This window comes from Ornithorhynchus anatinus, chromosome 2 (assembly GCF_004115215.2).
Source record: "Ornithorhynchus anatinus isolate Pmale09 chromosome 2, mOrnAna1.pri.v4, whole genome shotgun sequence".
In the NCBI taxonomy this organism is placed as follows: Eukaryota; Metazoa; Chordata; class Mammalia; order Monotremata; family Ornithorhynchidae; genus Ornithorhynchus; species Ornithorhynchus anatinus.
This window is the reverse complement of record NC_041729.1, coordinates 161,735,602-161,757,781: the sequence shown is the minus strand read 5'-3', so window position 1 is coordinate 161,757,781 and position 22,180 is coordinate 161,735,602. Positions and strand designations below refer to the sequence as shown.

Here is a 22,180-nt window from a genome sequence, read left to right as displayed (position 1 = left end):
GTCGAGAGGTCACAGGTTCTAATCCCGGCTCTGCCACTTGGCGACTGTGGGCAAGTCACTTTACTTTGCTGGGCCTCAGTTCCCTCATCTGTAAAATGGGGATTAACTGTGAGCCTCTCGTGGGACAACCTGATTATGCTGTATCTCCCCCAGCGCTTAGAACAGTGCTCTGCACAGACTAAAGGCTTAGCAAATACCAACAGTATTATTATCAAGTGATTAGTACAGTGCTTTGCACATAGTAAGCGCTTAAATACCAACATTATTATTATTATCAAGCAATTAGTACAGTGCTCTGCACATAGAAAGCACTTAACAAATACCAACATTATTACTGTTATTATCAAGCAATTAGTACAGTGCTCTGCACATAGTAAGCACTTAGCAAATACCAACATTATTATTCTTATCAAGTGCTTAGTACAGTGCTCTGCACATAGTAAGGGCTTAGCAAATACCAACATGATTATTATTATTATCAAGCGCTTAGAACAGTGCTCTGCACATAGGGCTTAGCAACTACCAACATTATTATTATTATTATTATCAAGTGCTTAGAACAGTGCTCTGCACATAGTAAGGGCTTAACAACTACCAACATTATTATTGCTATCAAGCGATTAGTACAGTGCTCTGCCCATAGCGCTTAACAACTCCCAACATTATTATTATCAAGCGATTAGCACAGTGCTCTGCACATAATAAGCGCTTAACAACTACCGACATTATTATTATCAAGTGCTTAGAACAGTGCTCTGCACATAATAAGCGCTTAACAAATACCAACATTATTATTGCAGCGTGGCGCAGTGGAAAGAGCACGGGCTTTGGAGTCAGGGCTCATGAGTTCGAATCCCAGCTCTGCCACTTGTCAGCTGTGTGACTGTGGGCAAGTCACTTAACTTCTCTGGGCCTCAGTTCCCTCATCTGTAAAATGGGGATTAAGACTGTGAGCCCCACGTGGGACAACCTGATTCCCCTGTGTTTACCCCAGCGCTTAGAACAGTGCTCTGCACATAGTAAGCGCTTAACAAATGCCAACATTTTTATTATCAAGTGATAAGTACAGTGCTCTGCACATAGTAAGCGCTCAATAAGCACTATAAGAATAGTAGACGCTTAGCAGACACCCCCAATATTATGATTCTCCACTAGGCGACGCTGCTTCTCCAAAGGAAAAAAAGAAGGGGGGAGGGGGAAACGGGGGAGAGGCGAAGCCTAGCGCGCATGCGCGAGCCCGGCCGGGCGCTCCAAGGCCCCGCCTCCGGTGACGTCACCCAACGGGCCGTCCAAGAAGGAGCCTTCCGATTGGCCGGAGGTTGACCAATGGGGGGGCGGCGAGAGGGCGGGGTCGGGGGAGGAAGGAAGATGGCGGACCGGTTGACGCAGCTGCAGGACGCCGTCAACTCGGTGAGGAAACGCTCCGGGAGGCGGCGGCGGCCGCGGAAGGGAAGGGAGGGGAGGGAGACACCACACACACCTCACAACGCCCGCCGACAATCCCCGACACCCGGCGGCGTCATCATCCTCGCTGTCGTCCGGAGGAAGCGCTCACTCCCTGCCCCGGGGCCTGGGTTCTAATCCTGCCACCCCCTCAGCTGGCTGACCTTGGACCCGTCGCTTCCCTTCATTCATTCAGTCATTCAATTTGTTGAGCGCTTACAAGGTGCAGGGCCCTGGACTAAGCGCGCTCTGGGCCTCAGTGGCCTCATCTGGAAAATGGGGATGAAGACTGGGAGCCTCAAGTGGGACCACCTGATGACCCTGTGTCTCCCCCAGCGCTTAGAACAGTGCTCGGCACATAGTAAGCGCTTAACAAACACCAACATTATTATTATTATGGTATCCCCCCAGTGCTCTGCACAGAGTAAGCGCTTAAACACCAACATTATTATTATTATTATTATTGTATCTCCCCCAGCGCTTAGAACAGTGCTCTGCACAGAGTAAGCACTTAACAAACACCGACATTATTATTATTATTATGGTATCCCCCCAGTGCTTAGAACAGTGCTCTGCACAGAGTAAGCGCTTAACAAACACCAACATTATTATTATTATTATTATGGTATCCCCCCAGTGCTTAGAACAGTGCTCTGCACAGAGTAAGCGCTTAACAAATACCAACGTTATTATTATTATTATTGTATCCCCCCAGTGCTCTGCACAGAGTAAGCGCTTAGCAAACACCAACATTATTATTATTATTATTGTTGTATCTCCCCCAGCGCTTAGAACAGTGCTCTGCACAGAGTAAGCACTTAACAAACACCAACATTATTATTATTATTATTATTATGGTATCCCCCCAGTGCTTAGAACAGTGCTCTGCACAGAGTAAGCGCTTAACAAATACCAACGTTATTATTATTATTATGGTATCCCCCCAGTGCTCTGCACAGAGTAAGCGCTTAACAAACACCAACATTATTATTATTATTATTGTTGTATCTCCCCCAGCGCTTAGAACAGTGCTCTGCACAGAGTAAGCGCTTAACAAACACCAACATTATTATGATTATTATTGTTGTATCTCCCCCAGCGCTTAGAACAGTGCTCTGCACAGAGTAAGCGCTTAACAAACACCAACATTATGATTATTATTATTGTTGTATCTCCCCCAGCGCTTAGAACAGTGCTCTGCACATTTATTCATTCAATAGTATTTATTGAGTGCCTACTGTGTGCAGAGCACTGGACTAAGCACTTGAAATGAACAAGTCAGCATAGTAAAGCCCTTAACAAATACCAACATTATGATTATTATTGTATCCCCCCAACGCTTAGAACAGCGCTCTGCACAGAGTAAGCACTTAACAAACACCAACATTATTATTATGATGATGATGATTATTATTGTATCCCCCCAACGCTTAGAACAGTGCTCTGCACAGAGTAAGCGCTTAACAAATACCAACATTATTATTATTATGGTATCTCCCCCCAGCGCTTAGAACAGTGCTCTGCACAGAGTAAGCGCTTAACAAATACCAACATTATTATTATTATTAGGCGCTCACTACGTGCCAGGCACTCTACTATGGCTCAGTGGAAAGAGGCCGGGCTTGGGAGTCAGAGGTCATGGGTTTGAAACCCGGCTCAGCCACTTGTCAGCTGTGTGACTGTGGGCAAGTCACTTCACTTCTCTGGGCCTCAGTTACCTCATCTGCAAAATGGGGATTAACTGTGAGCCCCAAGTGGGACAACCTGATTAACCTGTACCTACCCCAGCACTTAGAACAGTGCTCTGCACAGAGTAAGCGCTTAACAAATACCAACATTATTATTATGGCTCAGTGGAAAGAGCCGGGGCTTGGCAGTCAGAAGTCGTGGGTTCTAATCCCGCCTCCGCCACTGGTCAGCTGTATGACTCTGGGCGAGTCACTTCACTTCTCAGGGCCTCAGTGACCTCATCTGGAAAATGGGAATGGAGACTGGGAGCCCCACGTAGGATCAACCTCATCACCTTGTGTCTAGAACAGTGCTTGGCACATAGTAAGCGCTTAACAAATACCAACATTATTATTACTGTCGGCTGAGTGACTTTGGGCGAGTCACTTCACTTCTCGGTGCCTCAGTTACCTCATCTAGAAAACGGGGATGAATGATAATAATGTTGGTATTTGTTAAGCGCTTACTATGTTCAGAGCACTGTTCTAAGTGCTGTGGGAGACACAGGGTCATCAGGTTGTCCCACGTGAGGCTCACAGTCTTCATCCCCATTTTCCAGATGAGGTCACTGAGGCCCAGAGAAGTAAAGTGACTTGCCCAAGTCACACAGCTAACAAGCGGCTGAGCTGGGATTTGAACCCATGACCTCTGACTCCCAAGCCCGGGCTCTTTCCACTGAGCCACGCTGCTTCTCCCCTCCCCCCCCCCACCCCCCCCCCACCCCCCCCCCACCCCAGCTCTTAGAACAGTGCTTGGCACATAGAAATCGCTTAACAAACACCAACGTTATTATTATCATTATTATTAGGCGCCCACTACGTGCCAGGCACTCTCTTGTGGCTCAGTGGATAGAACACGGGCTTGGCAATCAGCGGTCGGGGGTTCTAATCCTGCCCACGCCACTTGTCAGCCGGGTGACCTTGGGCAAGTCACTTCACTTCTCTGGGCCTCAGCGACCTCATCTGGAAAATGGGGGTGGAGACTGGGAGCCTCACAGGGGACAACCTGATGCGCCTTATGTCTATCCCAGCGCTTACAGCGGTGCTTAGCACATAGCACTTAACAAATGCCATCATAATCATTATTATTATTATTATTATTAAACACTCATTAAGTGGCAGGCACTCTACTGTGGCTCAGTGGATAGAGCCCGGGCCTGGGAGTCAAAGGTCATGGGTTCTAATCCCACCTCTGCCACTTGTCAGCTGGGTGACCTTGGGCAAGTCACTGAAGCCGAATTGTCCATTCCCAGCGCTTAGTCCAGTGCTCGGCATATAGTAAGCGCTCAATAAATATGAATGAATGAACTTCTTCTGGGCCTCAGTGATCTCATCTGTAGAATGGGGATGAAGACAGTGAGCCCCACGTGGGACAACCTGATGACCAAACCTGATGTCTATCCCAGCGTGTAGAACAGTGCTTGGCACATAGGAAGCGCTTAACAAATACCATCATCATTAATAGTATTATTATTACTGAGCACTGGGTTGGAGGCAAATAATCGGGTTGGATCCAGTCCCCGTCCCACATGGGGCTCCCAGTCTCAATCTCCAATTTAAAGATGATAATCACTACTCATAATAATTATGGTATTTGTTCATTCAGTGGTATTTATTGAGCGCTTCCTGTGCGCAGAGCACTGTACTGAGCTCTTGGAAAGTACAATTTGGCGACAGAGAAAGACGATCCCTGCCCAACAACGGGCTCATTTGTTGAGTGCTTACTATAATAATAATAATGATGGTAGCTGTTAAGCGCTTATTATGTGCCGAGCACTGTTCTAAGCACTGGGGGAGATAAAGATAATCATAATTATATTTGTTGAGCACTTACTTTATTAATAATCATAATGATGGTATTTCTTAAGCGCTTATTCTGTGCCAAGCTCTCTTCTAAGCACTGGAGGAGATACAAGGTGATCAGGTTGTCCTACGTGGGGCTCACAGTCTTCATCCCCATTTTATTTATGTTATATATTTATGGTATTAAGTGCTTAATATGTGCCAAGCACTGTTCTAAGCACTGGGGTAGATACAAGGTAATCAGGTTGTCCCACGTGGGACTCACAGTCTTAATCCACATTTTATTTCTATATTATATATTTATGGTATTTAAGTGCTTACTACGTGCCAGGCACTGTTCTAAGCGCTGGGGGTAATCAGGTAGACACGGTAACCAGGTTGTCCCACGAAGGGTTCATTCATTCCGTCGTATTTTTGAGCGCTTACTGTGTGCAGAGCACTGGACTAAGTGCTTGGAAGGTCCAATTCGGCAACAGAGAGAGACACTCCCTGCCCAACGACGGGCTCACGGTCTAGAAGGGAGAAGACAGACAACAGAAAAAATCAAGCAGACAGGCATCAATATCACCAAGATAAATACACCTCATTAATAAAATAGAGTAATAGTATATACAAATATGCACAAGTGCTGTGGGGAGGGGAGGAGGGGCAGAGAACAAGGGAGGGCTCAGTGTGGGAAGGCCTCCCGGAGGAGGTGAGCTCTCAGGAGGGCTTTGAAGAGGGGAGGAGAGGGAGTTTGGCGGAGGTGAGGGAGGACGTTCCGGGACCGCGGGAGGACGTGGCCCGGGGGTCGACGGTGGGACGGGCGAGACCGAGGGAGGGCGAGGAGGTGGGCGGCGGAGGAGCGGAGCGTGCGGGGTGGGCGGTGGAAAGAGAGAAGGGAGGAGAGGTAGGAAGGGGCGAGGGGATGGACAGCCTCAAAGCCTAGAGTGAGAAGTTTTTGTTTGGTGCGGAGGTCGATAGGCAACCAGTGGAAGTTTTTGAGGAGGGGAGTGACAGGCCCAGAGCGTTTCTGCAGGAAGATGAGCCGGGCGGCGGAGCGAAGAATAGACTGGAGCGGGGAGAGACGGGAGACTGGGAGGTCGTCTAGACCGTGACCTCATTGTGAGCAGGGTTTTGTCTGTCTCTCTTGCTGTGTTGTCCTTTCCCAAGCACTTAGTACAGTGCTGTGCACACAATAAGCGCTCAGTAAATATGATCGAAGAAAAGGAAGGTCAGCGAAGAGGCTGATGCGGTTACGTGGCTTAGTGGGAGGAGCACGAACCTGGGAGTCAGAGGATGTGGGTTCTAATCCCAGCTCCACCACTTGTCTGCTATGTGACCTTGGGCAAGCCACTTATCTTTTCTGTGCCTCAGTCACCTCATTTGTCATTCATTCATTCATTCATTCATTCAATAGTATTTATTGAGCGCTTACTATGTGCAGAGCACTGTACTAAGCGCTTGGGATGAACAAGTCGGCAACAGATAGAGACAGTCCCTGCCGTTTGACGGGCTTACGGTCTAATCGGGGGAGACGGACAGACGAGAACAATGGCGATAAACAGCGTCAAGGGGAAGAACATCTCGTAAAAACCGATGGCGACTAAATAGAATCGAGGCGATGTACAATTCATTAACAAAATAAATAGGGTAACGAAAATATAGACAGTTGAGCGGACGAGGACAGTGCTGCGGGGATGGGAAGGGAGAGGTGGAGGAGCAGAGGGAAAAGGGGAAAATGAGGCTTTAGCTGCGGAGAGGTAAAGGGGGGACGGCAGAGGGAGTAGAGGGGGAAGAGGAGCTCAGTCTGGGAAGGCCTCTTGGAGGAGGTGATTTTTAAGTAAGGTTTTGAAGAGGGAAAGAGAATCAGTTTGGCGGAGGTGAGGAGGGAGGGCGTTCCAGGACCGCGGGAAATGGGGATTAAGACTGTGAGACCCATGTGGGGCAACCTGATTACCTTGTGTCTACCCCAGTGCTTAGGACAGTGCTTGGCACATAGTAAGCGCTTAACAAATACCGTAATTATTATTGTTATTAATCCAGGGGGGAAAGGATGAGTGATTGTATTACTGTGGTAGCGGTTTGGATGGAGAGGAAGGGGTGGATTTTAGCGATATCGTGAAGTGGGGACCGACGGGATTTGGTGATGGATGGAATAAACGGGTTGAATGAGTGAGAGGAGGCAAGGATGACGCCGAGGTTAGGGCTTATGAGACAGGAAGGATGGTGATGCCGTCTACAGTGATGGGAAAGTCAGGGGGAGGACAGGGTTTGGGTGGGAAGATGAGGAATTCAGTTTTGGGACACGTTAAGCTTGAGGTGACGGGAGGACATCCAAGTAAAGGTGTCTTAAAGGCAAGAGGAAATGCCTTTAAGATTAAGGCCTTTTCCTTTTTCTAAAGGAAAAGAGGAGACTGCAGAGAAGGAGAGAGTTCAGAGCTGGAGATGTAGGTTATCAGATGATCCCTGCCCACAGTGAACTTGTAGACTAGAGGGGAGACAATCATTACTATTCATTCACTCAATAGTATTTATTGAGTGCTTACTATGTGCAGAGCACTGTACTAAGCGCTTGGACAATTTGGCAACAGATAGAGACAGTCCCTGCCCATTGACGGGCTCACAGTCTAAGCGGGGGAGACAGACAAAAACGATAGCAATAAATAGAATCAAGGGGATGTACATCTCATTAACAAAATAAATAGGATAATAAAAATATATTCAAATGAGCAGATGAGCACAGTGCTGAGGGGAAGGGAGAGGGAGAGGAGCAGAGGGAAAGGGGGGGAAGCGGGCTTAGCTGAGGAGGTGAAGGAGGGGCAGAGAGGGAGCAGAGGGAAAAGGGGATATAACATATATATATATATGTTAGATGTTTAATATAGCAAAGCCAGCCCAGGTCCCAGCTCTTTTCACTAAACCTGTTAATTAGGAGTTTGCACGATAATGGGGAGACACGTAAAAATATTCACAGAGTAATTCACAGAGCCCCAGCTTGCTCCCTTTATTCATCAGCCCTTCCTAGCTCCGTAGCAATTAGGTCTTATCTTTTGCCGTCGAGTCGTTTCTGACCCATAGCGGCACCACAGACACATCTCTCCCCGAACGCCCCGCTCTCCATCTGCAATCATTCCGATATCGGATCCAGAGAGTTTTCTTGGGAAAAATCCGGAAGCGATTTCCCGTCGCCTCCTTCCGCACAGTCCACTCGAATCTCCACCCTCGACTCTCTCCCCTGCCGCTGCTGCCCAGCACGGAGGAGTTTTGATTTGTAATAATGATAATGATGGTATTTGTTAAGCGCTTACTAGGTGCCAACCTCTTTTCTAAGCACTGGGGGAGATAGAAGGTCATCAGGTTGTCCCACACGGGGCTCACAGTCTTAATCCCCATTTTCCAGCTGAGGTAACTGAGCCCCAGAGACGTGACTTGCCCAGAGTCACCCAGCCGACAGGCGGCAGAGCCGGGATTAGAACCCATGACCTCTGACTCCCAAGCCTGGGCTCTTTCCACTAAGCCACCCTGCCTCTCTATAGCCTTCCGTGCGCTAGCCTTACATATCTAAAATGTATTTATCCGTATTAATGTGTCTGCCCCTCTAAACTGTAAGCTCGCTGTGGGCAGGGTAGGTAAGTCAGTCGTATTCATTGAGCACTTACTACCAGCAGAATACAGTAGAACAATAAAACAGACATTCCCTGCCCTCAATGCATTTAAAGTCTTGAGGGTTTTAGCTCTGCAGTCTACAGGTGTCTACAGGTATTCACAGGTGTGCAGATGCACATTTTAGTGTGTTCTACACAGGGGAAGAGCTTTCAATAAATACCATTGACTGATTGTTTAGACATGGGTATAAATAGATAATAATAATAAATGATGGTATTTGTTAAGTACTTACTATGAGCCAAGCGCTCTTCTAAGCGCTGGGTCAGGTTGTCCCACGTGGGGCTCGGAGTCTTCATCCCCCTTTTACAGAGGAGGGAACTGAGGCCCAGAGAAGTAAAGTGGCTTGCCCAAGGTCACCCAGCAGACAAATGGTGGAGCCAGGATTAGAACCCACGGCCTCTGACTCCCAAGCCCGGGTTCTTTCCGCTAAGCCATGCTGCTTCTCTGCCATAAGTCCTTGACCACACCGGTTGTCAGCCCACATTTGTTTTTCCTCTAGGAAGTTTTCTTTAGTGCTGTGTGATCTTGGGCAAGTCACTTCACTGGCCCCTTAGTGACCTCATCTGTAAAATGAGAACTGAGACCGTGAGCCCCACGTGGGACAGAGACTGTGTCCATCCGATTTGCTTATATCCACCCAGTGCTTAATACAGCACCTGGCATATAGTAAGTACTCAACAAGTACCATAATTATTCATTATTATTATTATTATTATTAGAGCTAACAAAGGAGAGGGAAAACAAGCTTATTCTCATTTTCAGACTATTTCTTGTGATTGTAAACTGTTCCAGTGGATTGGAACCTCCTTGAGAGCAGGAGCTCTGTCTTTTGTGTCCTATTGCATGTTCCTAAGCAACTAGTACAGTGCTTTGCACACAGTAAGCGCTGAATAAATATGATTGAATGAATGAATCTAGTACCAGGCTCTGCCCACGCAATATTGATGATGAGTTTTCTCTCCTCTGATTCCTCTGGAGTTGCTCACGCCTGTACCTCCCTATTTCTCCAAATTATCCCGTTTGGCATAATAATTAAAATCATGATAATAATTATGGTATTTATTAAGCACTTCCTATGTGCAGAGTACTATACTAAGCACTGGGGCAAGTACAAGCTGTTCAGGTTGGACGCAGGGCTCACAGTCGCTTCATCCCCACTTTACAGATGAGAAAACACAGTCACAGAGACGTGACTTGCCCAGAGTCACATAGACAATATTGGTAATTATGGTATTTCATTCGTTCATTCAATCGTACTTTTTAAGCATTTACTGTGTGCAGAGCCCTGTATTAAGCGCTTTGAAAAGTACAATGCAACAATATACTGACATTCCCTGCCCACAATGAACTCGCAGTGTAGAGGGGGGGAGACAGACATCAATACAAATAAGTAAAATTAGAGATTATACACCTAAGGGCCGTGGGGCCGGGGCCGGGCTCCGGGAGAGCAAAGGGAGGAAGTCAGGGCGAGGCAGAAGGGAGTGGGAGATGAAGAAAAAGTGGGGCTTAGTCTGGGAAGGCCTCTTGGAGGAGATGGGCCTTCAGTAAGGCTTTGAAGGGAGGGAGAGGAGTTGTCTGTGGGATTTGAGGAGGGAGGGGGTGCCAGGCCTTAGGCAGGACTTGGGCCAGGAGTCCACGGCGAGACGGAGGCCCGGTGAGAAGGTTAGCTCAGAGGAGTGAAGTGAGCGGGCTGGGTTGGAGAAAGAAAGAAACAATTTGTTAATCACTTCCTGTGTGCCGGGCACTGTAATAATAATAACAATGTTGGTATTTGTTAAACGCTTACTATGTGCAGAGCACTGTTCTGCGCGCTGGGGTAGATACAGGGTCATCAGGTTGTCCAACGTGAGGCTCGCAGTTAATCCCCATTTTACAGATGAGGTAACTGAGGCCCAGAGAAGTGAAGTGATTTGCCCACAGTCACACAGCTGACAAGTGGCAGAGCCGGGAGTCGAACCCATGACTTATGACTCCGAAGCCCAGGCTCTTTCCACTGAGCCATGCTGCTTCTCTGAGTGGTGGATACCAGCAAATCGGGTTGGACCCAATCTCTGCCCCAAACGGGGCTCGCAGTCTTAATCCCCATTTTACAAATGCGGTAGCTAAAGTACAGAGAAGTGAAGTGGCTTGCCCAGAGTCACACAGCAGAAAAGTGGCTGGGCTGGGATTAGAACCCAGGTCCTTCTGACTTGGAAGCCCATGGTCTATCCACTGGGCCATCCTGTGTCTCATCTGTAAATTCTGTCAAGCCTTCTCTCCCATTAAATTCTAAGCTTCTTGAGAGCAGGCCCCTTGTCTTATAATAATAAGCAGTGTGGCTCAGTGGAAAGAGCCCGGGCTTTGGAGTCAGACATCATGAGTTTGAATTCCGGCTCTGCCACTTGTCTGCTGTGTTACTGTGGGCAAGTCACTTAACTTCTCTGTGCCTCAGTTACGTCATCTGTAAAATGGGAAGTAACTGTGAGCCTCACGTGGAACAACTTGATGACCCTGTATCTACCCCAGTGCTTAGAACAGTGCTCTTTTCATTCAATAGTATTTATTGAGCGCTTACTATGCGCAGAGCACTGTACTAAGCGCTTGGAATGTACAAATCGGTAACAGAGACAGTCCCTGCCCTTTGACGGGCTTACAGTCTAATCAATCTCATATATATAATCTAATCTATGTGCTCTGCACATAGTAAGCACTTAACAAATACCAACTTTTTAAAAAATAATAATGGTGGTATTTGTTAAGCACTTACTGTGTGCCCAGCACTGTTCTAAGAGCTGGGGTAGATTCAAGCTCATGAGGTTGTCACACAGGGGCTCAGTCTCAGTCCCCATTTTACAGATGAAGGAACTGAGGCACAGAGAAGTGAAGTGACTTGCCCACGGTCACACAACAGACTAGTGACGGAGCTGGGATTAGAATCTGTGACCTCTGACTCCCAAGCCTGGGCTCTTTCCACTAAGCCAAGGCACAGCCCATGATAGGGAATAGTAAACGCTTAACAAATACCACTATTATTATTGTTGTTATTATTTGAGTGCTTCCTGTGTGCAGAGGGCTGTGCTCAGCGCTTGGAAAAGTTGACTACAACAGAGTCGGTAGAAACGTTCGCTGCCCACGAGGAGCTTCTGATCTAGAGGGGGCCATCGGTAAAGGAATCGAAACCTCCAACCAGCGGAATCTGAAACAAACCAGAAAGTGAAAACGGACTTCCCGCCCAAGCATCGTGGCTTGCATGGGCTTGGGAATCAGAGGACGAGGGTCCCAATCCCCGGCTCCACCACTTGTCTGCTGCGTGACCTTGGGCAAGCCACTTCACTTCTCTGGGCCTCCGTTCCCTCATCTGTAAAATGGGGATTAAGATTGTGAGCCCCAGGTGGGACAACCTGATCACCTCATGTCTACCCTAGTGCTTAGAACGGTCCTTGGCACCTAGTAAGCGCTTAACAAATACCATTCATTCATTCAGTTGTACTTATTGAGCGCCTTCTGTATACAGAGCACGGTACTAAGTGCTTGGGAAGTACAATTCAGACAATCCCTGCCCACAACGGGCTCACAGTCTAGAATAAATTTGTGTATGTGCCTGTGTTTCTCTCTTGCAGCTGGCAGATCAGTTTTGTAACGCCATCGGCGTCCTGCAGCAGTGTGGCCCTCCCGCCTCCTTTAGCAACATCCAGACGGCCATTAACAAAGATCAACCCGCCAACCCCACCGAAGGTATGTGGCTAAGAAAAAACATTCAGGTCGACGTCTCCCACGAGCCTCCTCCAGGGCAGGGATAGAGGCTCCACTGACTCTATCGTACGGGAAAAATTATAGTATTTGTTAAGCCCATCTCTGTGCCAAGATTCTTTTGTATGGTGTTTGTTGAGTGCTTGCTGTGTCTCAAAGACTCTTCCAAAGCTCCGGGGTAGGTGCCCACTAATTAGGTCGGACACAGTCGCTGTCCTACGTGAGGCTCACGGTCCAAATAGGAGGAAAACAGGTATTGATTCCCCATTGTACAGTTGAGGAGACTGAAGTATAGAGAAGTGGCTTGCCCAGGTTCACCCAACAAGGCGGAGATCCCAGGTCCTCTGACTCCCAGGCCCGTGCTCTTTCCGCTAAGCCACACCGCTTCTCTGGGAATGTACTGAATGCTAGGTGGCGGAGTAGACAGACGATAATTAGGTTGGACACAGTCCCTGCCCCACATAAGGCTCACAGTTTGGGGAGAGCGTGCTCTGCCAACAGAATGTGCTCAGCGGGTTCCATCGATTGATCGAATTGGAAAATCAGAATCGAGAACAGCCAGCCGTTTCTTCCTGATGCCCGAGTCTGGGATGTAGTACTCTCCCAGAGAGAATTCGTAGTCATGAAACCCGCCTCCGGGAGCTATCACATCAGTGTGAGATGTGTCGCTCCGACCACCGCCAAATTCTCCGTTCCCTCTCCCTGCCCCTCTTGCCTTCTCCGGGGTGCTGGAAGCCCAAATGCTAAATGGCAGTTTGGGAATGGACGTCCCAGTGACTCGCAAGTGATGCCTTGGCTCAGTTTAGGCGACGGCCTCGATCGGACGATCAGTGGTGTTTACTGAATGCTTGACAATGGGTAGAGCCGTGTGCCAAGGGCTTGGTAGAGTACAGTGTGGTAGAGTTGGGAGATTCGTTCCCTGCCCACAACGGGCTGGCAGTCCAGAGCGGGAGACCCGATAATAGAAATAAGTACGTGACGGATATGGACGTAAGTGCGCTGGGACCGAGGGAGAGGGGAATAAAGGGAGCAAATTCAAGTGCGAGGGTGGGGACGAGGCATGGTAGCTCCAAGCCAGAGTCCGGGCGGCTGTTTATTAATGTCTGTCTTCCCGTCTACACCATAAGCTCGCTGTGGGCAGGGAATGTGCCTGTTATATTGAAGTCAACCTGATGAACTTGAACTACCCCAGCACATAGAACAGCGGGATCCCGGCTGTAATAGTCTTAATCCGCATTTTACAGATGAGGGAACTGGGGCACCGTGACGTGACTTGCCCACGGTCACAGAGCAGAACCCGGTTGAGAACCCAGGCCCTTCTAACTCCCGGGCCCCGGCTCTAGCCACGAGGCCATACTGCTGCTTTCGAATTCTGCACTGTCACTTGCGAGCTCCATCTCCTGGTTAGAGCCAAGGTTCTCAGATAAACACCACATTGTTAAGGTGCAAGGACTGAGCCAGTTACTGGACAATTATAGTGTATAATCACAATGGTATTTGTTAAGGGCTTATTATAATAATGTTGGTATTTGTTAAGCACTTACTATGTGCAGAGCACTGTTCTAAGCGCTGGGATAGACACAGGGGAATCAGGTTGTCCCACGTGGGGCTCATAGTTAATCCCCATTTTACAGATGAGGTCACTGAGGCACAGAGAAGTGAAGTGACTTGCCCACAGTCACACAGCTGACAAGTGGCGGAGCCGGGATTCAAACCCATGACCTCTGACTCCCAAGTCCGGGTTCTTGCCACTGAGCCACGCTGCCTCTGTCAAGCACTGTTCTGTGCGCTAGTGTAGATGCCGGGTAACCAGGTTGGACACAGTCCCTGTCCCATCCGGGACTCACCGTCTCAATCTCCATTTTACAGAGAAGATAACTGAGGCAGAGAGCAGTGAAGTGACTTGCCCAAGGTCATACAGCAGGCAAGTGGTGGAGCCGGGATTAGAACCTTCCGACTGCCAGGCCCGTGCTCTATCCACTCCGCCATGCTGCTTCTCAATATCCAGTGTTAAGATGTATCAGCAAACCTCAGTTTTCCAGTCCTCTGTGTTTCTAAGGATTGGAAAGCAGTGACTAGTAGTTGAGGAAAATAATCAACAGTTGAAGCTTGCAGGGAGCTGGTTTTCATTGCATTGACCATTGACCCGAAGGTGGTGTCTTCTTGTCTACTTGTCTTGTTTCGTTGTCTGCCTCCCTCCTTCTAATAATAATAGTAATAATAATGTTTGTATTTGTTAAGCGCCTACTATGTGCAGAGCACTGTTCTAAGCGCTGGGGTAGATGCAGGGTAATCAGGTTGTCCCACATGCGGCTCACAGTTAATCCCCATTTTAGTACAGTGCTCTGCCCGCAGTGGGTGCTCAGTAAATACGACTGAGTGATTTAGCTCTTGCCTTCTGCTTGATTTGGCAAAGAGCTGCAAAGTCGTCAAATGGGATACTCTTCATCTGCTGCTAATTCTGTTTTACCGTACCCTCCCAAGCGCTTGGTAGGGTGCTCTGCACATAATAAGCGCTGAATAAATACTACTGATTGATATCCAGATGAAAAACTCTCGGGCAGGAGAAGTGTCTGCCCATTTTACAGATGAGGTAACTGAGGCACAGAGAAGTTAAGTGACTTGCCCATAGTCACACAGTGGACAAGTGGCAGAGCCGAGATTCAAGCCCATGACCTCTGACTCCCGAGCCCGGGCTCTTTCCACTGAGCCGCACTGCTTCTCTACTTCTAGACTGTGAGCCCGTTGTCGCGTAGGGATTGTCTCTCTCTGTTGCCGAATTGTACTTTCCAAGCGCTTAGTACAGTGCTCTGCAGACAGTGAGCACTCATTAAGTAAGATTGAATGAATGGTGTGACTCCTGCCCAATTTAATACCTTTCCCTAGAATATGCCCAGCTCTTTGCAGCCCTGATTGCGCGAACAGCTAAGGACATCGACGTGTTGATCGATTCGTTGCCCAGCGAAGAATCTACGGCAGCTTTGCAGGTAAGGATATTTTCTAACAGGCGGACGTTCCAAGCAGAGAAATCTGGACCTAATGTTTTTTGGGCATTTTTTAATGGCATTTGTTAAGCGCTTACCATGTGCCAGGCACCGTTCTAAACTCTGGGGTAGAGTTTAGAGTTCTTGAGAAGCAGCGTGGCTCAGTGGAAAGAGCACGGGCTTTGGAGTCCGAGGTCATGAGTTCGAATCCCGGCTCTGTCACTTGTCTGCTGTGTGACCTTGGGCAAGTCACTTCACTTCTCTGTGCCTCAGTTACCTCATCTGTAAAATGGGGATGAAGACTGTGAGTCCTACGTGGGAAAACCTGATTCCCCTGATTCCCCTGTGTCTACATTGTTCTCGTCTGTCCATCTCCCCCGATTAGACCGTAAGCCCGTCAAACGGCAGGGACTGTCTCTATCTGTTGCCAACTTGTTCATCCCAAGCGCTTAGTACAGTGCTCTGCACATAGTAAGCGCTCAATAAATACTATTGAATGAATGAATGAATATCCCGGTGCTTAGAACAGTGCTCTGCACATAGTAAGCGCTTAACAAATACCAACATTATTATTGTTATTATTATTATTACAAGCGAATCATGTTGAGCATAGTTCCTGTCCCCCCAGAGGGTTTGCAGTCTTCATCCCCATTTTATAGATGAGGGAATTGAGGCCCAGGGAAGTGACTTGCCCAGGGATACCCAACACACAAGTGGGGGAGCTGGGATTAGAACCCAGGGCCTTCTGACTTCTCCAGACCCGGGTTCTACCTACTAGGCCACGCTTCTTCTGAGCTGAGGCTGAGCTATGATGGAGAAGGTGACAGCCACTCCCATCCCCACAAGCAGATCGGATTGGGAGGGGCGAAGCAATTTGCTTTCATACCCATATTTTACACAGTTTTTTTCCTCTATATGGCATCTGTTGAGTGGTTGATATGGGTCAAACTCTGGTTTAAGCTCCAGGGGAGATACAAATGAACTAAGCCACACATAGTGCCTACCCCACATGAGACTCACAGTGTACGTAGGAGGGAGAACAGGAAAACTGAGGCCCAGAGAAGTGAAGTGACTTGCCTAAGGTCACACAGAAGACGTGTGGTGGAGCCGGGGTATTATCAGGCCGACTTTGTCCACTTCAAGTTTATCCTTGCATGCTTTAAGTCTGCCTTCTCTGCCCGGCAAAACTATTTCTCTTCCCTTCTTGACACCCGTGCCCATCATCCTCGCCAGTTGTTCCAGATGTTTAACTCCCCCTCAGGCCCCCTGTCCCTCCACCTCCCTCATCCTTTGCCCCAGTGAGCCGGCCACCTACTTTATTAGCAACCTTGACACTATTAGGTGTGAGCTCCCTAAAATGGCCCCTGCCCCTCCTCAGTCCCTCCCCCTTCCAGCCCCTCTTCAACTCTCCCATCCTTCCCAGCAGTATCTGTAGAGGAGATCTCCTGCCTCCCCTCAAATGCCACCCCCTCCACCTGCGTATCCGACCCCATCCCTTCGCAACTTTAAAATAAACTGTGGTATTTGTTAAGCGCTTACTATGTGCAAAGCACTGTTCTGAGCGGTGGGGGATACAAGGTGATCAAGTTGTCCCACGTGGGGGTCACAGTCTTATCCCCATTTGACAGATGAGGTCACTGAGGCACAGAGAAGTTAAGCGACTTGCCCAAGGGGACATAGCTGACTAGTTACGGGATTAGAACCCGTGACCTCTGACTCCCAAGCCCACGCTCTTTCCACTGAGCCATGCTGCTTCTCTTTATCAAAGCTCTCACCCTCTTCCCTCCCTAACAGCCGGCTTCGACCGTTTGTTCTCCAGTGGCTTCTTCCCACTGCTTTCAAACATGCCCACATCTCCCCCATCCTAAAAAAACCCTTCCTTGACCCCACGACTCCCTCCAGTTGTCGCCCTGTCTCCTTCTTACCATTCCTCTCCAGACTCCTTGAGCGAGTCTTCCACACCCCCTGTCTCAAATTCCTCTCTTCCAATTCTCTCCTTGACCCCTTCAAATCTGGCTTCTGCCCCCTTTAATCCACAGAAACCGCCTTCTCAGAGGTCACCAGATCCAGTGGCCTCTACTTCATCCTCGACCTCTCAGCTGCCTTGGACGCTGTTGACCAACCCCTTCTCCTGAAAACATTATCCAACCTTGGCTTCACTGACTCTGTCCCCTCCTGGTTTTCCTCTTATCTCTCTGGTTGCTCATTCTCTGTCTCCTTCGCGGGCTCCTCCTCTGTCTCCCACCCCCTAATTGTGGGGGTCCCTCGCGGTTCAGTTCTGGGTCCCCTTCTATTCTCCATCAACACTCACTCCCTCGGAGAACTCATTCTCTCTCGAGGGTTCAACTGCCACCTCTGTGCAGATGATACCCCAAACACCGTCATCCCGGATCTCTTTCTCCCTCTCCGCGGACGATACCCCAAACACCGTCATCTCCTCGTGCCTTCAAGACATCTCTACTTGGCTGTCCTCCTGTCACCTCATACTTACCGTGCCCCAAACAGAGCCTTATCTTCCCATCCTCCCCCTGTCCTCCCCTGACTTCCCATCGTGGTAGACGGCACCACCGTCCTTCCTGTCTCATAAACCGGTAACCTTGGTGTTATCCTTGACTCCTCTCTGTCCTTCAACCTACATATTCCATCCATCGTGAAATTCTGTCAGTCATAACGTTGCGAAAATCTGCCCTTTCCTCTCCATCCAAACTGCTGCCATGTTAATACAATCACTGATCCTATCCCTCTGGTTTATTTCATCAGCCTCCTTACTGACATCCCAACCTTCTGTCTCTCCCCACTCCGGTCCATACTTCACTCTCCTGCCTGGATCATTTTTCCACAGAAATGTTCAGGACACGTCAGCCCTCCTCAAAAAACTCCATCGTTTGCCCATCCACCTTCGCATCAGACAGAAACTCTTCTCCATTAACTTTAAAACAGTCAATCACCTTGCTCCCTCCTCCCTCACTTTACTGCTCTTCTACTCCAACCAGCCCGCACACTTTGCTCCTCTGACGCCAATCTTCTCCCTGTGCCTTGATCTCGTCTATCTCGCCGCCGGCCTCTTGCCCACGTCCTGCTGCTGGCCTGGAACGCCCTCCCTCCTCAAATCCCACAGACAATTCCTCTCCCCCTGCTTCAGAGCCTTGTTGAAGTACATCTCCTCCAAGAGGCCTTCCCAGACCAAGCCCCACTTCTCCTCATCTCCCACTCCCTTCTGCCTCACCCTGACTTGTTCCCTTTGCTCTTCCTCCACCCCGCCCCTACAGCACTTATGTCCACATCTGTCATTTTATTCATTCGTATCGATGTCGGTCTCCCCCATCCTAGACTGTAAGCCCCTTCTGGGCTGGAAGTGTGACTGTTCATTGTTGTATTTTACTCTCCCAAGTGCTTAGTACAGTGCTCTGCGCACAGTAAATGCTCCATAAATGAGTGAATGAACGAATGAACCCAGGTCCTTCTGACTCCCAGGCACGACTTTTTCCACTAGGCCACAAGCTGCTTCCCGGTCACGTGGCCGAGTTGGAACTGGGAGGCTGAAGTTGTGTGCAGACATGGATGCCCCCCAACACCCTGCTCAAGGCAGGCCAGGCCTCTGGGCCTCGAGTCTGCCGGGGCAGGTCATCTCCGGACCGGACAGGACCCTGTTGGGTCAGTAAGTAGTATTTATCGAGCGCTTACCATGTGCGGAGCACTCTACCAAGCGCTTGGGAGAGTCTTGTCTCAAGCCTTCTGGTCATCTCCGACCCAAAACGACGCCTTGGATGCATCTCTCCCAGAGCACCCCACCTCCACCTGCAGTCGTTCTGGTAGTGGATCCTTAGAATTTTCTTGGTGAAAATCCAGAAGTGGTTTACCATCGCCTCCTTCCCTGCAGTCAACTTGAGTCTCCTCCCTCGACTCTCTCTCTCTCATGCCGCTGCTGCTGCCCAGCTCGGGTGAGAGTTTTGACTTGTGGCCGATGGCCTTCCACTCGCTAGCCACTGGCCAAGCTAGGACAGGAATGGACAGGCCTCTGCTTCACTCTCCCTCCCATAGTCGCGACTGGTAGAGGACAGGAAGCTATCCAGGTTTGTCCCTGAGAGGGGACTTGGGAAAGTACGACAGAACAATCTAACAGACACGTTCCCCGCCCACAGTGGGCTTATCAGACATTAAAGGGAATAAATAAATGAGAGTTATGGACAGAAGTGTTTGGGAGGGGGTATTTGGGGGCAGTGGGGACGATACAGGTGTCGCCACGCACGGGGATGCTTAGGTCCTGCTGGGTCTCCTTGCGCCCACCTTCCCTTTCATTGTGGACGTGGGCGCTGGATCTCTGGCCCATGCCGAGCTTCGGGGTGCCCTGCCTCGCTCTTCCTCCTCACCCTCCTGTTCCTGCATTAATAATAATAATTGTGGTATTTGTTAAGCGCTTACTACATTCCAAGCACTGTATTAAGGTCCAGGGTAGATCCAAGTTAATCAGGTCTCGTGTGGGGCCACAGTCGGAGAGACAGCAGGTTTCGAATCCTCATTTTACAGATGAGATCACCGAGGCGCACAGAGAAGTGAAGTGACATGTCCAAGGTCACACGGCAGGCACATGTGGAGCCGGGATTAGGACCCAGGGTAGCCTGACTCCCGGGCCCGGGCCACGCTACTCCTCCAGGGTCAGCACCTTCGGACCCCAGAACAAGAGGAGCGTTGGAGAGGGAGCACTAGAAAATTTGGGGAAATGATTCTGAAGAAGTGAGAGTAGCTGGGTGATTTAGAAACCGTCTCCCTCTCTCTGTAACGCAGCTTGAGAGCTGGTCGTGGGTCTGGACTTGGCTTCTCGGTGTTGGGAATTCCGAGAAACCCTCATTTCCTCCCCTCCCACTCCCTTCAGCATCACCCTGGCGTTTGGATTTGCCCCCCTCTTCTCTCCCTCAGCCCCAGAGCACTTACGAGCGTATCCTTTATTTATATTACTGATTCCCCCTCTAGATGTAAGCTCATTAGGGGCAGGGGACGTGTCTGTCAACTCTGTTATGTTGTCCTCCCCCAAGCACTTAGTACAGTGCTCTGCAGACAGTAAGTGTTTAATAAATACCGTTGATTAAGGCCCTATCCATTATTTATTTATATTAATGTCCGTCTACCCCCCCCACCCCCAGACGTAAGATCATTGTGGGCAGGCACGTGCCTAACAACTCTGTTATATTGTACTCAGCCAAGCGTTTAGTACAGAGAAGCAGCATGACCTAGCGGAGAGAGCAAGGGCCTGGGAGTCAGAAGGATCTGGCTTCTAATCCCGGCTCCGCTACTCGTCTGCTCTGTGTCCTTGTGCAAGTCCCTTAACTTGTCTGTGCCTCAGTTCCCTCATCTGTAAAATAGGATTAAGACCGAGAGCCCTGTGTGGGATGGGCTTGTGTCCAGCCGCAGCGTGGCTCAGTGGAAAGAGCCCGGGCTTGGGAGTCAGAGGTCATGGGTTCGAATCCCGGCTCTGCCCCTTGTCAGCTGGGTGACTGTGGGCAAGTCACTTCACTTCTCTGTACCTCAGTTACCTCATCTGTAAAATGGGGATTAACCGTGAGCCTCACGTGGGGCAACCTGATTACCCTGTATCTCCCCCAGTGCTTAGAACAGTGCTCTGCACATAGTAAGCGCTTAACAAATACCAACATTATTATTATTATTATTCTATCCACCCCAGTGCTTAGAACGGTGCCTGGCACATAGTAAGCGCTTAACAAGTACCACGGTTATGATTACAGTGCTCCTCACACAGTAAGCGCTCAGTAAATGCCAACGATCGATCGATTGAAACCCTGAATACTTGAAAGGCTCCCTTCTCTCGCCCTGCCATTTCTCCTCCCCCCTCATCAAGGCCCCGGGCTCCGACTGGTTTCATAAATGGTTGCTGTTCTCTGTCTCTTAAAGGCCGCAAGCTTGCACAAGCTGGAGGATGAGAACCACGAGGCCGCTACCTGTTTGGAAGACGTGGTCTACCGGGGGGACCTGCTTCTGGAAAAGATCCAGAGCGCGCTCGCTGACATCGCCCAATCCCAGCTGAAGACCCGGAGCGGCCCCCACAGCCACGCCGTGCCAGACTCGTAGCCGGGGGCCCCCGCTGACCGGACGAACTCTCTAAAGGCTCGAAATCCGCCCTGCGGCTTGGAGCCACGGGAGCCGCGGCTCCATTTCCAGAAACATCAAGCCCCGTGACAGCCGTTTAATCGATCTGCTAGCCCGACCCTTCCCAGACCCGTGGACGGAACGATCTTATAAAACGCTAAAAATCTCGGTGTGTAGCCTCCTTGAATCGAACTAGCTTGAACTCGTAGTTGTTTTCAGTGCCTTCAGTCAATCGGTGGTATTTCTGGAGTGCCTGCTGCCTGCAGAGCACTGTTCTGAGCGCTTGGGAGAGGACAGCGGGACCGAGTTGGTAGACACATTCCCTGCTCACGAGGAGCTTACAGTCTGGAGGACTGTAAAATGCCTGAATTCTTACATATCAGGCCACCCGACTGCTTACAGGCGTAAAGTGTTTGTTTCTCTTTGGTATTAGAGGAAGAAAATTGGAAATTGATGGTAGCCCGCTGATCCCGAATTCACCTGGCGGCCGTCTGCGAGTCGATGCCAATGGGAATCAATCAATGAATGGTATTTATTGAGTACTTACTGTAAAGACCACTGTACTAAGCACTGTGGAGAGTACAATATAGCAGAGTTGGCAGACACTTCTCCTGCCCGAGAGTTTTTCATCTGGATATCAATCAGTAGTATTTATTCAGCGCTTATTATGTGCAGAGCACTCTACCAAGCGCTTGGGAGGGTCCGGTAAAACAGAATTAGCAGATGAAGAGTATCCCATTTGAG

The 22,180-nt window shown here is 49.4% G+C and overlaps 1 protein-coding gene across 1 annotated transcript; it reads left to right on the top strand.

The window, feature by feature from the left end:
- The first annotated feature begins 1,326 nt into the window (after positions 1 to 1,326).
- On the top strand, positions 1,327 to 21,604 carry MED21 (mediator complex subunit 21). Its single transcript, XM_001505462.4, has 4 exons — positions 1,327 to 1,410; positions 12,221 to 12,335; positions 15,237 to 15,337; positions 21,242 to 21,604. Exons 1-4 carry the CDS (start codon positions 1,327 to 1,329, stop codon positions 21,416 to 21,418), a joined length of 477 nt encoding a protein of 158 aa, XP_001505512.3. The 3' UTR covers positions 21,419 to 21,604.
- The last annotated feature ends 576 nt before the right edge of the window (positions 21,605 to 22,180 follow it).

Coding starts and splice junctions, on each gene's coding strand:
- MED21 (XM_001505462.4), top strand. CDS start 1,327: ATGGGGGGGCGGCGAGAGGGCGGGGTCGGGGGAGGAAGGAAGATGGCG. Junction 1,411..12,220: donor TGCAGGACGCCGTCAACTCG/GTGAGGAAACGC, acceptor TCTCTCTTGCAG/CTGGCAGATCAGTTTTGTAA. Junction 15,338..21,241: donor AATCTACGGCAGCTTTGCAG/GTAAGGATATTT, acceptor TGTCTCTTAAAG/GCCGCAAGCTTGCACAAGCT.